The 12,685-nt window shown below is 33.3% G+C and overlaps 1 protein-coding gene across 5 annotated transcripts in view; it reads right to left on the bottom strand.

Annotated features, from left to right (window-relative positions):
- Window positions 1-12,685, bottom strand: part of sl (small wing phospholipase C gamma 1) — a 133,524-nt gene that overhangs the window by 48,254 nt on the left and 72,585 nt on the right. For all 5 annotated transcript variants that reach the window (XM_069818310.1, XM_069818312.1, XM_069818313.1 and 2 more), the window contains exons 13-15: window positions 11,467-11,648; window positions 7,524-7,701; window positions 2,179-2,262 (exon numbers count right to left, since the gene is read on the bottom strand). In XM_069818310.1, coding sequence (XP_069674411.1) covers window positions 2,179-2,262; window positions 7,524-7,701; window positions 11,467-11,648 — 444 coding nt within the window. The remainder of the gene's footprint in view (window positions 1-2,178; window positions 2,263-7,523; window positions 7,702-11,466; window positions 11,649-12,685) is intronic.

The raw sequence follows: 12,685 nt of genomic DNA, 5'->3' as shown, positions 1-12,685 counted from the left end.
ACGTCAATCTTACTTACTTACACATGACTTTTAGAGAACACAGAGGTTCAGTGCCACTCTCACATAAGCCGGTCATCGATCCCTATCTGAGCAAGATTAATCCAGTTCCTAATATTATATCTCACGTCCATCAAATCCATTTTTATATTATCCTCCCATCTATGTCTCGCCTCCCCACAGGTCTTTTCCCTCAGATTTCCCAACTAACAATCTATATGCATTTCTGGATTCACCCATACATGCTACATGCTCTACCTATCTCAAGCGTCGGGACATAATGTTCCTAATTATGTTAGATGATGAATACAATGCGTGTAGCTCTGCGTTGTGTAACTTTCTCCCTCTTAGCCCCAAATATTTTCCTAAGCACCTTATTCTCGAACACCCTTAACCTCTCTTCCGCTCTCAAAGTGAGAGTTCAAGATTCATAACCATACAGATCAATCAGTAATACAGCTGTTTTATAAATTCTAACTTTCACTTTTTTTGAAAGCAGACTAGTGACAAAAGCTTCTCAACTGAATAATAGCAGGCATTTCCCATATTTATTCTGTGTTTAATTTCCTCCCAAGTGTCATTTATATTTGTTACTGTTGCTCCAAGGTATTTGAATTGTTCCACCTTTTCAAAGCATTTATTTCAAATTTTTGTAATTTATATTTTCCATTTCGTAATATCAGCACTTCAACCACCACCTACAATTACATTCTCTGTCGATTTTTGTTTTCTAAATCCAAAGTGCTCTAAAACTAGAGTTTCAAGACATGCTCTTTAATAGAAATTTAAAATATTTCCTTCAAAAAATGCATTCTTCTCTTCGTTTATTGATGTACCACATTAAAGAGAGTGATTTTAAATGATAAATTGCAAATAAATAGAGGTTGGGACAATGAAAAACGCGAATGTAAGATGATCTATTTCAATAGCAGTAATTAGTAACAAAGATAAATTACAACCACGTATCCACACACAATTTGAAAGACTGATGCATGGAAATGTGTCTTATACAAAACAGAATGCAGACAATCTCAGCATTTCAATAGCATTCTATACTGAAATATGGATGCTAAGTACACACATTTTAAGCAAAATTCGAATCAACTTCGAATAACGATAAAAACCATAATAATTTCTTGCAAAAGTGTGTTCAGTCATCATTATGTAATTCTACTCCAATCAAAGCTATTATGTTCGCAAATAAAGAAGTTGCTATATAACTGGAATCCAATAAAGAAAGTCAGCAATTCGGTCTTAAAATACCACCCACATATAAAATCTAACTTTTTAAGTCAGACATAAACTAACTCAGTTGGCATGTACTTAACAAAGTTAGGTTTCAATAAGGGGTCCTGCTTTTCAAATGGATTTTCTGACCAGTTTATTATTAAAAACTAGAGTTTATGAAGGTTTCAGTTCTAAAGCGACCTAGTGATGTAACACAAAAGGACAATAAAATTATCCATACAGAAACGTTATTATATCAAATATTTAAGCCTGTATAAAGCAATCAACTCAGAATTGAAGTAAGCTATAATAGTTATTTATGCAACAAGTGGATAGTCTTGATGATTATGGCATGAGTGAATGTTTGTCGCACGAACGATGATGACTGATAGAGTCTTCATATGTTCATATCGATTATTTGCACCTGGCCTTGGCATTGAGTAAAGAGTAATGGATGACCTTGCAGGTTATGTTACAAATGCTTCTTTATTTTGTTAATATAGTTTCTCTGAACTACAGGACTGTTTTATGTGATATTAAAAAAGTGATACAAAATTGTTAAAGATTGAAAATAAATGATACATTATCTTCTGTCCTGTATTTCATTTCTTGTTACGTGGCACTTAGAAGATAGTCAGACGAGCTGCATGCATCCCAATCCAAGCGTTCCAGTATTATGTCATATAGCAAATACATCATTGTTTTTATAGGCACTCGTGCCATAATAAGGTGATTATGAATGATATTCGATGTAGTAACAACCTGTTTATAATGCTAGGATGACATAAATTACTTTTATGTAAGGTATCTTATTTGGAGCACTGTTTCTATAAAATTAAAAGCTAAGAAAATTGCTTTCATTGCTAGCAGCTTTTTATAGCAACATATATGTGTCTGCAAGTAGCTGAAGCTTTCACGTTTGTGTAGAGCAATGGTTAATGATAATTTTCATACCTTTGATGCAAGGCTACTAGGATCCAAATAATTTGTGCACCCTGATATTCCATATACTGCTCCTTCATCTGCAACTTCCATGTTCTGCAAGAAAGGAAAAAAATGAACATTACAATATAACGTTGTTCTTGATGTCAACATTGTCATTACCATTTGTTATCACTACCATCACTATCACAGAACAATAACAATAATAATCATCATCAACATAGTCATCGCTATCACTTTAATCACCACTAACATCATAATCCTCACCAATGTCATTGTAATCCCCATCACCACCATTAGTGTTGTTACTATCATCATCCAAGGTTGATAAACTTCGTGATTATAAATCACGTAAGCCTGTATTTTATTAAAATCAGACTTCTTAATTTAAATTGGATTTTTCACTTAACTTATTTTTATTTTACTTTAAATTTCAATTCGTTATGCCTGTGTTTAAGCGTGACATTCTTCTTGACATGTTTATTTAAATAAGCTAACGATGTTGGGTAAGTATGTTTATTGCATCCACATGAACATAAATGACTAATGACAAAACAAAAATATTGCCTGTACTAACTAAGCAAGTCTGAGTGGTTTAATATTTTGTTATTTAAAATTACAAGCCTTAACTTAAGAAGGCCGATTGTGTCATCAGAAAACAGTTATACTGTTAGTACATAAATGAACTACGATATTATTGTCACTATTACAAAAAACAGCATCTTTGGTTACATTAATACGAGCTTAGCTGTTTAATCAAATGTTGTTGGTCCAATATCTAGGCACTTGACACTGAAGTCATTAGCCATCTTGTACTCAAGTACTTTTATATGATGCCATCTTCTCGTTCCATCAAATATAACAATTTTAAAACTTCTGTTCCTAATTTATTTCCAAGTTCTGAATTCATTACCCTTCTAGGAATGCATAAGAGAGTACTGTTGACATGTATATACTAGAACCAAATATATACACTTTATTTTCTTTTATTGGTGTGTCAATGGGATGTGCCTTCAAAAGCCTCTATTATCAAATTCTTAACCTCATATTCCTGCTTTTATTAATGAGACAATATGCATCGATTCATACAGTTCTAATTATTCGATCATCTACAAAAAAAATGTCTATAGAAATGCATGCCTGTCTATAGCCTATATAGTGGAAACCTCACAACTAGATTACCTATCACCAGGCCTGGAGAAACATAATTACATTAAAGTGCCAAAAATACGTTTAGATAAATTTATCACTTTGAACTATAAGGAAATATGATCAGCATCAACTAACAACAACAGGAATGCACACTGTATATGAAAACAATGGGGAATTTTATTTTGGACCATAAGGAATTTGGACATATTGGAAGAATTACATTATGCAGCCTAATTTTGAAATTTATTCAGGACTACAGATTGACTGCACAGGATTGCACAGAGAAAGGAACTTTTGAGACTATTAAACAAACTATTGATTGAGACCATAACAGACTACAAGGCTTAAAACTAGGAATGATGATGATGACGATTATCTATGTTTATGATGATGTCTGTCAGTGTCTGTTTGATACAGTGTTAGTAATGAAATTGCTTTTGTTCTTAGTGATGTCAAAAGTTGTAATTAACTCAAAAAGTTTTGAAGTTGAGCTTTTTAAAGTAAAACTTGCAGATAACTCTTTCTTCAGTAATATCCTAAGGAAGTAGCGACATGTCCTGATAAAGTAAAATAACTGGAATCCTCTATGCAGCTATGAAACATTAAATTTATTTTTGTGTGAATTTTATCTTGCTACAAATCCTTCAGTGTCCTCAATTAGGGGGCCCTACATACTTTATATTTAGTTCTCATACCAATTTTTATCTGATATTAAAGGTTTTTTTTTCCTTTCTTAAATAAGCCTATATCCCTTAGTTGGTCATTTTCTCTAATTCATCTCAGATACTGAGCTCTTTCTGTTACAATGTCACTCCACTCCATTAAAAATATATGCTTAGATTCACATTTCTAGCCACCACAATGGTCCAGCAGCTATAGCTGGACTCATAATCCTGCAAACCCAAGTCCGATCCCAGGAATATCCGATTTATGATTTGTGTTGGGTAAGTACGTGGTTCCAGGTAACACAGAGGTTTTTTTTCTGGGAGTTCTGGTTATCCTGTAACAGCCCAACAAATCTCCATCATAATCTCATCTCCTTGCAGATGTAGTTACACAGACTCCTAAAATGCATCCTGAGCAATGACTCTGTTGGTAAATCGGTCTCTACATGATTGACTTCATATGGGTAAATGAAGAACAGTTAAGTACCTGCCATTAACCCCCCCACCCAAAAATATATTTATTAAATTTGAAGCCAATCTCTTTCAATAATGTTCTTAAAAATTACCTTCCTCCACGAAAGTTGATATCATGCTTCAGAGTTGCTAACACACTTTTTAATGTCGTAATCTATTTTTTACAACATAATAATTATTAATATAAAACTACCACGGTGATCTAGTGACTAGAGAGCTGGATTTATAATCTCATGGATCTGAGTTCCAACCTTGGCACACCCCTGCCAAGCCAGCAGTACAGATAACATTGTGGTTTTCTCCAGGAACTTCAGTTACCCTGTGGAATCCCAACAAGTCGTCGTCATCATCATCATCATCATTATCATCATCGTCGTCATCATCATCTCATCTCATCTCATCCCATCCCATCCCATCCCATCCCAGGAGTAGCCAAGACTAGCCTCTTTTGGCGTACCTTGGGCAATGACTGTCAGTAAATTGGACTACACCAGTGGTTCCTAAAGTGTGGGTCGCGACACCCTGGGGGGAGGGGGGATCGTGTAAAGAGCTGAGAGGGGTCTCAAGCTGGTTTAAAGAAAAGAAGCCTCATTAACATACATTTACGTTGTATTTAGAAATGTGAACAACGTTGAACATAAAAATATCTCAGTTGTTACAAAATAAAAAATAATGAATGTGATAAATGTTTTTGAAAAAAGTAGCTGGATCGTTCCACAGTAACTCACATTACATTCTCACATATTTATGAACCTAATGGATGTACTAAAACAAAAAATGAAGTTTTTTTAGCTTATTTATTGCATTTAGGAACATTCTTCATGGCAGTAACCAGTAATCGGAAATATAACTAATATTTGTGATTTACTGATGAAATAGTTGTAACTCACGTTACACAAAAAAATCCACGTCATAACTAATATTATTTATGCATAACTCATGTTAACGTCACTCACATTACATAAATTCAGATTTCAAAATAGGCTCTTGGATAATACCAACAATGAATTGTTTTAGCTGTGATGTAAGAAAAGAATGAATACTAAGAGGATTAAACAATTTAAGAAATAGATGTGATTATTAACACATCTATGAAAAACAAAAAGAGGTTATTTTCGTAACTCACGCTACAGAGCACTTGGTTGTATTTAACTCTCATTATAAACAAAATGGACATATAATATTCATGTCTACACATGTCACAACTTACCTTAGGCCACTATCTCTCTATTTATAATAATATGTATATAATATAAATTTCCGAACCAGACAATTTTGCACACTGAACAAGTTGCTTGTCAGCAAGTGCAGCAAGCTCTAGTAATTACCAAACTGACTTGCGGGAAAATATGAGAATAACGAAATTCTAGAAGAAAACATTATATTAATGTTGTGAAAGTTCACTTCATGTACTTCAAGGAAATATGAAAATTTCTGACAAAATGACAATTTTAAAATTCAATGCTTTTGTCCTTAATTTCGTGGAATGACCTAGCTTGTCAGATCTGAACTCTACATTCGATACACACACACTAATATCATTTTCAATTTCAAGGATATTTCTCGTTTTTGTTTCTATGGCAATCATAGACGAGAAACTTATTTTGCATAAATACGACTTTGCAAATGTTACCGAAAAATTTAAGAGCGTCTTCTGCAAGCTCAATGTATTCTTCCACTCTTTTGTTCCAAAACTGGTTTAAGCTCTGCGTACAAAAGTAAATTATCAACATTCCATGAGAAGGTAAATTTCAGCCAGTTCAACGCAAATGTCTACAAATGGATTGAGTATCCATCTGTGACTGTCTTAATTGTTTCGAGTTTCTTCCAGAAAATACTTAACAACCGTCATTTAAAACTGTACAAACTTAATTGATGTCCACAGAAACAAACTCGGTATCTGTCATATCATACAATACATAGTTAAATTTTCCATAACTGAAATGAATCAAATTTCGTTTTGTCAAGTGATGTCGACCAGAAATCAAGTTTCCTTATATTGTACATCCGTCGATTTTGTCTCTGATGTTGCATTAATATCTCGACATTGCAAACTGCTATTAAAAGTGTTTAATTATTTGAAAAACATATCAAGAAGGAAGGCCAGTCTAAGATGCCAAAGAGAATTTCATTGGAAAATAGATTTGCATATTCAGATTTCTCATTTTGCAGATATCAGTACATTAGAAGTTGCAGGTAGGTATTCATTGATTTTGAGTAAATTTATCGTTATTTTTCATTTTACAAGATTTTGTATTTTTCTAATTGGGTTAAGTACCAGTACAGTAAAGGGGGTCGCAAACAAATGTCTCATCAAAAAATGGGGTGTGCCTTCAAAAGTTTGGTAACCACTAGTCTACACAACTGGCTTCTTATGGGTGAATGACCAACAGTCAAGTATCCACCATTAGTTATAATAATAATAATAATAATAATAATAATAATAATAATAATAATAATAATAATAATAATAATAATAATAATAATAATAGTAGTAATCATTTTTAACATTTCACCGAATCAAACTTCGATTTCAATTTTCTTAGAGCTGGTTTTATATTTATTCCTTGAAGATTTCAATGTTTAGTCATGAATATTTACTAATTTTAACTCTTCTTATTTTACAAATTGTGGATTTACTTTCCAGTAGCAGCAGTGGTGCATTTTGTAGCATGTTCAATGGGATACTTTAATTTCCCAATTGACTTTTCTTCGTCCTTAAAATTTATTACATATTTTCTGATTACTTCATGGCCCTTGCTTGCTTGCTTGCTTCCTTCCTTGTTTGCTTACTTAGTTATTTATGAGTTTAATTACTTAATTCATTAGTTATTTATTTACGTCATTATTTAATTAATTGCTTAGTTACTCAGTTATATAGTTACTTATTTATTCAGTTACTCATTTGCACAGAAAAATTACGAAATGAAAGTACCGGTAACTTCAACAACATTGAGATAATTGACTAACAATAATTTTTAACATTAGCATATTTGAATGACATGAGTAGAATAGTTCTATTCTGACAGCAGAAGTAGGCACAATGAAATTACTCTTGCAACTTACCAAGTTGATACCTCGCATGACATCCTTGTTAACAGGGTAGATCAGCTTGATTTTACGATAGAGAGGGTGACGCTTGTAGTAGTTGACTAGCTCCACCAGACTCTCGAACTGCACCGAACCAATGGTATACAATCGCCCCTCCTGCTTTATTCTACAGTGTTTGATTTTCTTCTCTGCCCTATAATCATGACAATTCACTCACCTATTATGTTTGCTTCAAGAAATTAGGCTAAATTCTGTGACTCATATAGTATAACTTGTGGACTACCATTCTAGCAGAACCAGGTTCAATTCCAATTATATAACTGATCTCTTTGTTATAGTGCATGAGTATCTGACATTGATCTTATTCTCTGATATCTTAAGATACGACTTAGATCTTTATATATTCTTTATTCTTCTATTCTGACAGTGTCCATTTCCATTTATAAATATAGAATTCATTATCTCTGACTGCATTATAGGCGTGAATATCACTAATAGTGTTGAAGGAGGCCAGGCTACTGACCCAAGGATGTTTAACCCGGGAATGGTCACTAGGAAAAAGTAGTGCAATTGGTAGCACGTGAGACATTGTCTCACACTATGGTTTCTCAATTCCTTTTTTAAATAACGTTCAAATCTGTAATAAATAATTATTGGTATATGCATTGACTGTTGTATTTATTCACATTTAAACACATATGAGCAGATTAGAACAAAAAAGGACAAGAAAAAGTGGAACTAGAAAAATAGTATAAACTATGCAGTTACCAGACAGGCAAGACTTTTAATCAATAGTAATAATGTAGGCTTACAAAATCAAGAATTGAAGGTAATGCAAATTAACATAAAACAGAACAAATTGTAATAATTTCCACATAAGGCTTGAAGGTAACGCCAATTAACATTAACAAAGAGCATAGTGCTATAACTTGCACAGAAGTCTGTAACTAACTTTCATCCGTTTCATACAGCATTTAAGAAACATAAAATAAGAAAACATGAAAATAGAAAAAAATAGTAATATGCAATTATGAAACTGACAATAAATTGTAACAAATATCAATATATTACGCGTATTACATGAAATGAAGGTTAATGCAAAGTAATGTAAACAAATAAGAAAATGCAATAATTTCCACACGTTTCATACAGCATTCAAGAAACATCAAATAAGAAAATATCGAAATAGAAGAAAAATGTGAACTGCAGTTATAATACTAACAATAAATTGTAATTAATAGCAATAAACTAGATCTAGAAAAGGATTGAAGGTAGGCTAACTCAAATTAATATAAACATAGAACAAAATGCAATCATTTCCACACAAGCCTCATGCCTACAACTAACTTTCCATTTCATCCATATTCATGTGTACTGCATTCAGATCAATAGTATTTGTAGCGTTCATTGTACATAGCATGCACACAATTTTGACAGAACTTCTCTGTTTTTCTGTTTTTTCTTCTGGAACAAAAAAGACAAATGCCTTCAGTTGGAGGATTTTTACTTTTGCCTTTATATTTCTCCCAACTCTGTCATAAATCTACATAAATCCAGACAGATTAGGCATTACTGAGGTGGGGTTTCATTAGAGCCAAAGCTAGATTCTTCAGTATATGCAGCTTTTCATTTTTTTACTGTGATTTTCCTTGTAGATTAGCTGACTGTTAATTCCAGCAATATCCAGAGGAGAAAAGAATACTCTTAGGGGTCATATATAACTTATCTGAGAGACAAAATATGACATTTCAACTCGTCTTTACTATGTCTACTCCCCCCTTGATCAAGTAACAAAATGTCACCATCTCTGGTTTTCTTTTCTGTGTCTTCATCTACGCGGTTATCAGAATGAATTATTGAAAGCGGCAACACGGTTTTATTCCCTCTTGGAATATATTATGCCAACACACCTATTTTTTGAAAACATGGTGCTACAGAACTGCCTGATTTTCGTGTTCACAGAAATCAATGGAATTCCCTTCTTATTTCTTCTCAAAGTTCCCACAACGAGGTTCTTTCTTCCAATAGTTCCTTAGCTAGGGGATAGACGTGAAGGAGTTATCCATTGTAATATTTCTCCCCTATTCAATATTAGAGCAGCAACTCTCTTGACAACACTACTTGTGCTATTGTAAACTATAAATAATCTCTTTGAATGCTTTTAACAGTAAATTTCCAAATTTTCTACATAGAATGAGCAGGCATCTACCAGGGCATATATTTTCATGCCATATTTCGGTTTATTCTCAATATATAGGCGAAATTTACACCTGCCTCGAAAACCTTCCAACATTTTGTCCATTGTTGCATATTTTCCAATCTAATAGCTTAATTTACAAGGGTAGACGAAATTTTCGCATATTTTTCGTATAGCAGGCTGTGCCTGGCATTTATGTTATCAAATATTAGGGCACAAAGGAGAACACATCTCGGCCAAGATCACTTGTGCAGCACACAAGCACACACTTTTGCAGCTGCTTGGCCCTTAATACAAGCATTCCTCGTAAAATGAACTATCTGTATATAGCCAAGCTGCTGAGTAAAAGATTGCAGACGTAAAATAACTACATAATTATGCAGCTGAAAATAAAATTTACGATAGTCAATAAAAATGGGGTGAGTGTTTTCCAGGCTAAGAGGCCGTGATCTGCTGGCAATGTTATGTATAACCCGGAAAACACTCACCCTATTCACGCAAGCCATAAAAGCCTACAGTCGAAGGCCAACAACAATACTGTAAAATGTAGTCTCGACAATTACTTTAATTTAAACACAATCACAAATTGTTTTAAGTCTTTAGCAGATCAATAAAAACAGCAGGAGTTAAGTGTTTTCTTAGCGAAAGTTCTTGCAATCTAAATGAATCTGTGTGATTCCATCAAAAGACGTAATTCGATAAGTTTGCAGTTTTCAACTGGTTCTCATAGACATTACGATATAAACTTCAAATTAATGGTGAGAAATGAAGCAGAGGCCACGAACAAATGTGTAACAGGAAGAAAATCTGGTGTCATGGGAGCAAATGTTCGTAAGTGGCATCAAATGAAAGACAAGTTAAAGAAAGCCAATTCATCATGTAAATCTTTTAGTGGATCTAAGAAGGGAAGGTTTCATGATTTAGAGCAGTGGTACTCATTACACGACATGCAAGCCGCATGAGGCTCTCAAAGATGTTTATTGCGGTTCTTGAACTAATATTACTACTACTATTCTTTTTCTGGGAATCATTATTTTTAATGTATGTAATAATGAGCAACTGGAGAAAACTTTGGTTACCCTGCATCATTACTGCCAGTGAAGGTGTTCACAAAGACACAAATTTGTTTCCTTTAAAAAGAGTTAGTATGAATCTCATGTGCTTATTGTGTCTTGATGTAACAATGGGTTATAAACTTTTTTATCTTAATAAACATTACAATAGCGTGCATTAAAATTTTGATAGCAAATATCCCAAACATTCTCAATCAAGAGAATGTTAAAAATGTCCGTATTATTATTTGAACAGAAAGTAATGTATTCCACTGTACATAAAAACGAACTGACAACAAAAGCATGGTATCACATAACAGAAATTAAACAATTTAGTGTCTATAGATAAGGAGATTGTTTAGGGTGCCTTCTGTATGTGTATGTGACTCATTATTTTCCAAATTTCCAAATTCAAAACAGTGCTAGGGCCTATTCCACAAAGGTATGGTGTTGTATATTACAAATAAATTCTCTTGTAAGTAGTAAAAATGCCAGAGTTTCTGTTCCACAAAAGAGTTTTCTACAGTAGTACTTTATCACTCCATACACTTAAAAATACATTGTTGTTAAGATTTCCCAAATAAAACAACAAGTACTGCTGGTATTCGTTTAAAATCTTGAATTATGTAAAACCTTTAACCAATGACAAGTCTTTCCTCATCATAATGGTTTCTTCACATTAAATAAGACTTAGAGAAAGGTTAAATACCTAAAAGATACGGCATATGAATAAACATCATTTTCACTAGGTCTGACTAGAAAAGCACCATCTGAAGGGACTTTCTTCAGGAGTTCTTCAGCCTCTGCTCGTGTGATATCCTGATGATACCAATCCTCTCCTTCATGTTTGTTTGGTTGAGGCACTGGTTCTTGTAAAGTAATCAGGAACTCCTGCAAACATATTTCTATCACTGAAAAAACTGATGGTTGCACCACAAAAGTCAGAAGACAATGCTCTAGCCTGTGATAAGTATAGCAGAATCCCTATTATCCGAGGTAATAGAGTGAAGTGAACAGTTAATCCAAAAAATAGGATGATCTGTACCATGAATGATTTTCATCAATTTAATGTATAATACAGTTTAGTAATTTAAAGTTTCTGCCACGCTGCAACTACTGGTGTCTTCATACCAGACACTACACTGTGCAATATTATGTTTGTAATAAGTAACAAACACAAAGAAGTACAATAATATGTAGAATTTAGCCTTGTTTTCTATTATATCGCGCACAGTTTTAATGTCAATCTCGTATTCTCATGTGACATGTATCACAATTTCTCTTTTTCACATTTTTCCGATAATTAGTACAACAAGTTTTCTTTGGACATTCGTGGAAGACATTTTACATACATGTAATACGTATGGCCACTCGAACAGAAGGACAATACTGAAAGGTGGACGGGTTTGCAGTTGGTGGAAGTTCTTGGGGACATTTCTCTGAAAGCAGATTGTGACTATTTTACAAACTGGGAAAACACTCCCTCCCACAAGAAACTGTTAATATTGTCGACATTGGCAGAAGCATTCCTACTACTACATACTGTGTAATGATAGTGGTAACCCTGTCTAGAAAAAACATGAACAGTACTAACATAATGTACAGAACTTCGTATTTTTTCTGCAGTACAAAAAAAAAGCGTGAGGAAGACAGTCAGATAATCCGCTGATCAGTTAATAGGTGACGGATAATCAGGATTCTACTGTATTGCATTCCAATATTTTTTTGTGGTATCCAGATTGATTTTCAGAACTTCAGAAGTAATGAAGTATGTTCATCCATTTCTTCTGAGTTTTATCACAATAAATGCTACCATAATACATTAATTAAACAGAATTTTCACACAAATTTACAGCAAACAAATTGTGTAAATGAGAATGAGTGAAAAATCTGATTAACTACTACTGTTATAAAATATTTATATCATT

Source organism: Periplaneta americana, chromosome 2, assembly GCF_040183065.1.
Source record: "Periplaneta americana isolate PAMFEO1 chromosome 2, P.americana_PAMFEO1_priV1, whole genome shotgun sequence".
Lineage (NCBI taxonomy): Eukaryota > Metazoa > Arthropoda > Insecta > Blattodea > Blattidae > Periplaneta > Periplaneta americana.
Note: the sequence above shows the minus strand (reverse complement) of the source record. Positions and strands in the feature narration are given on the sequence as shown.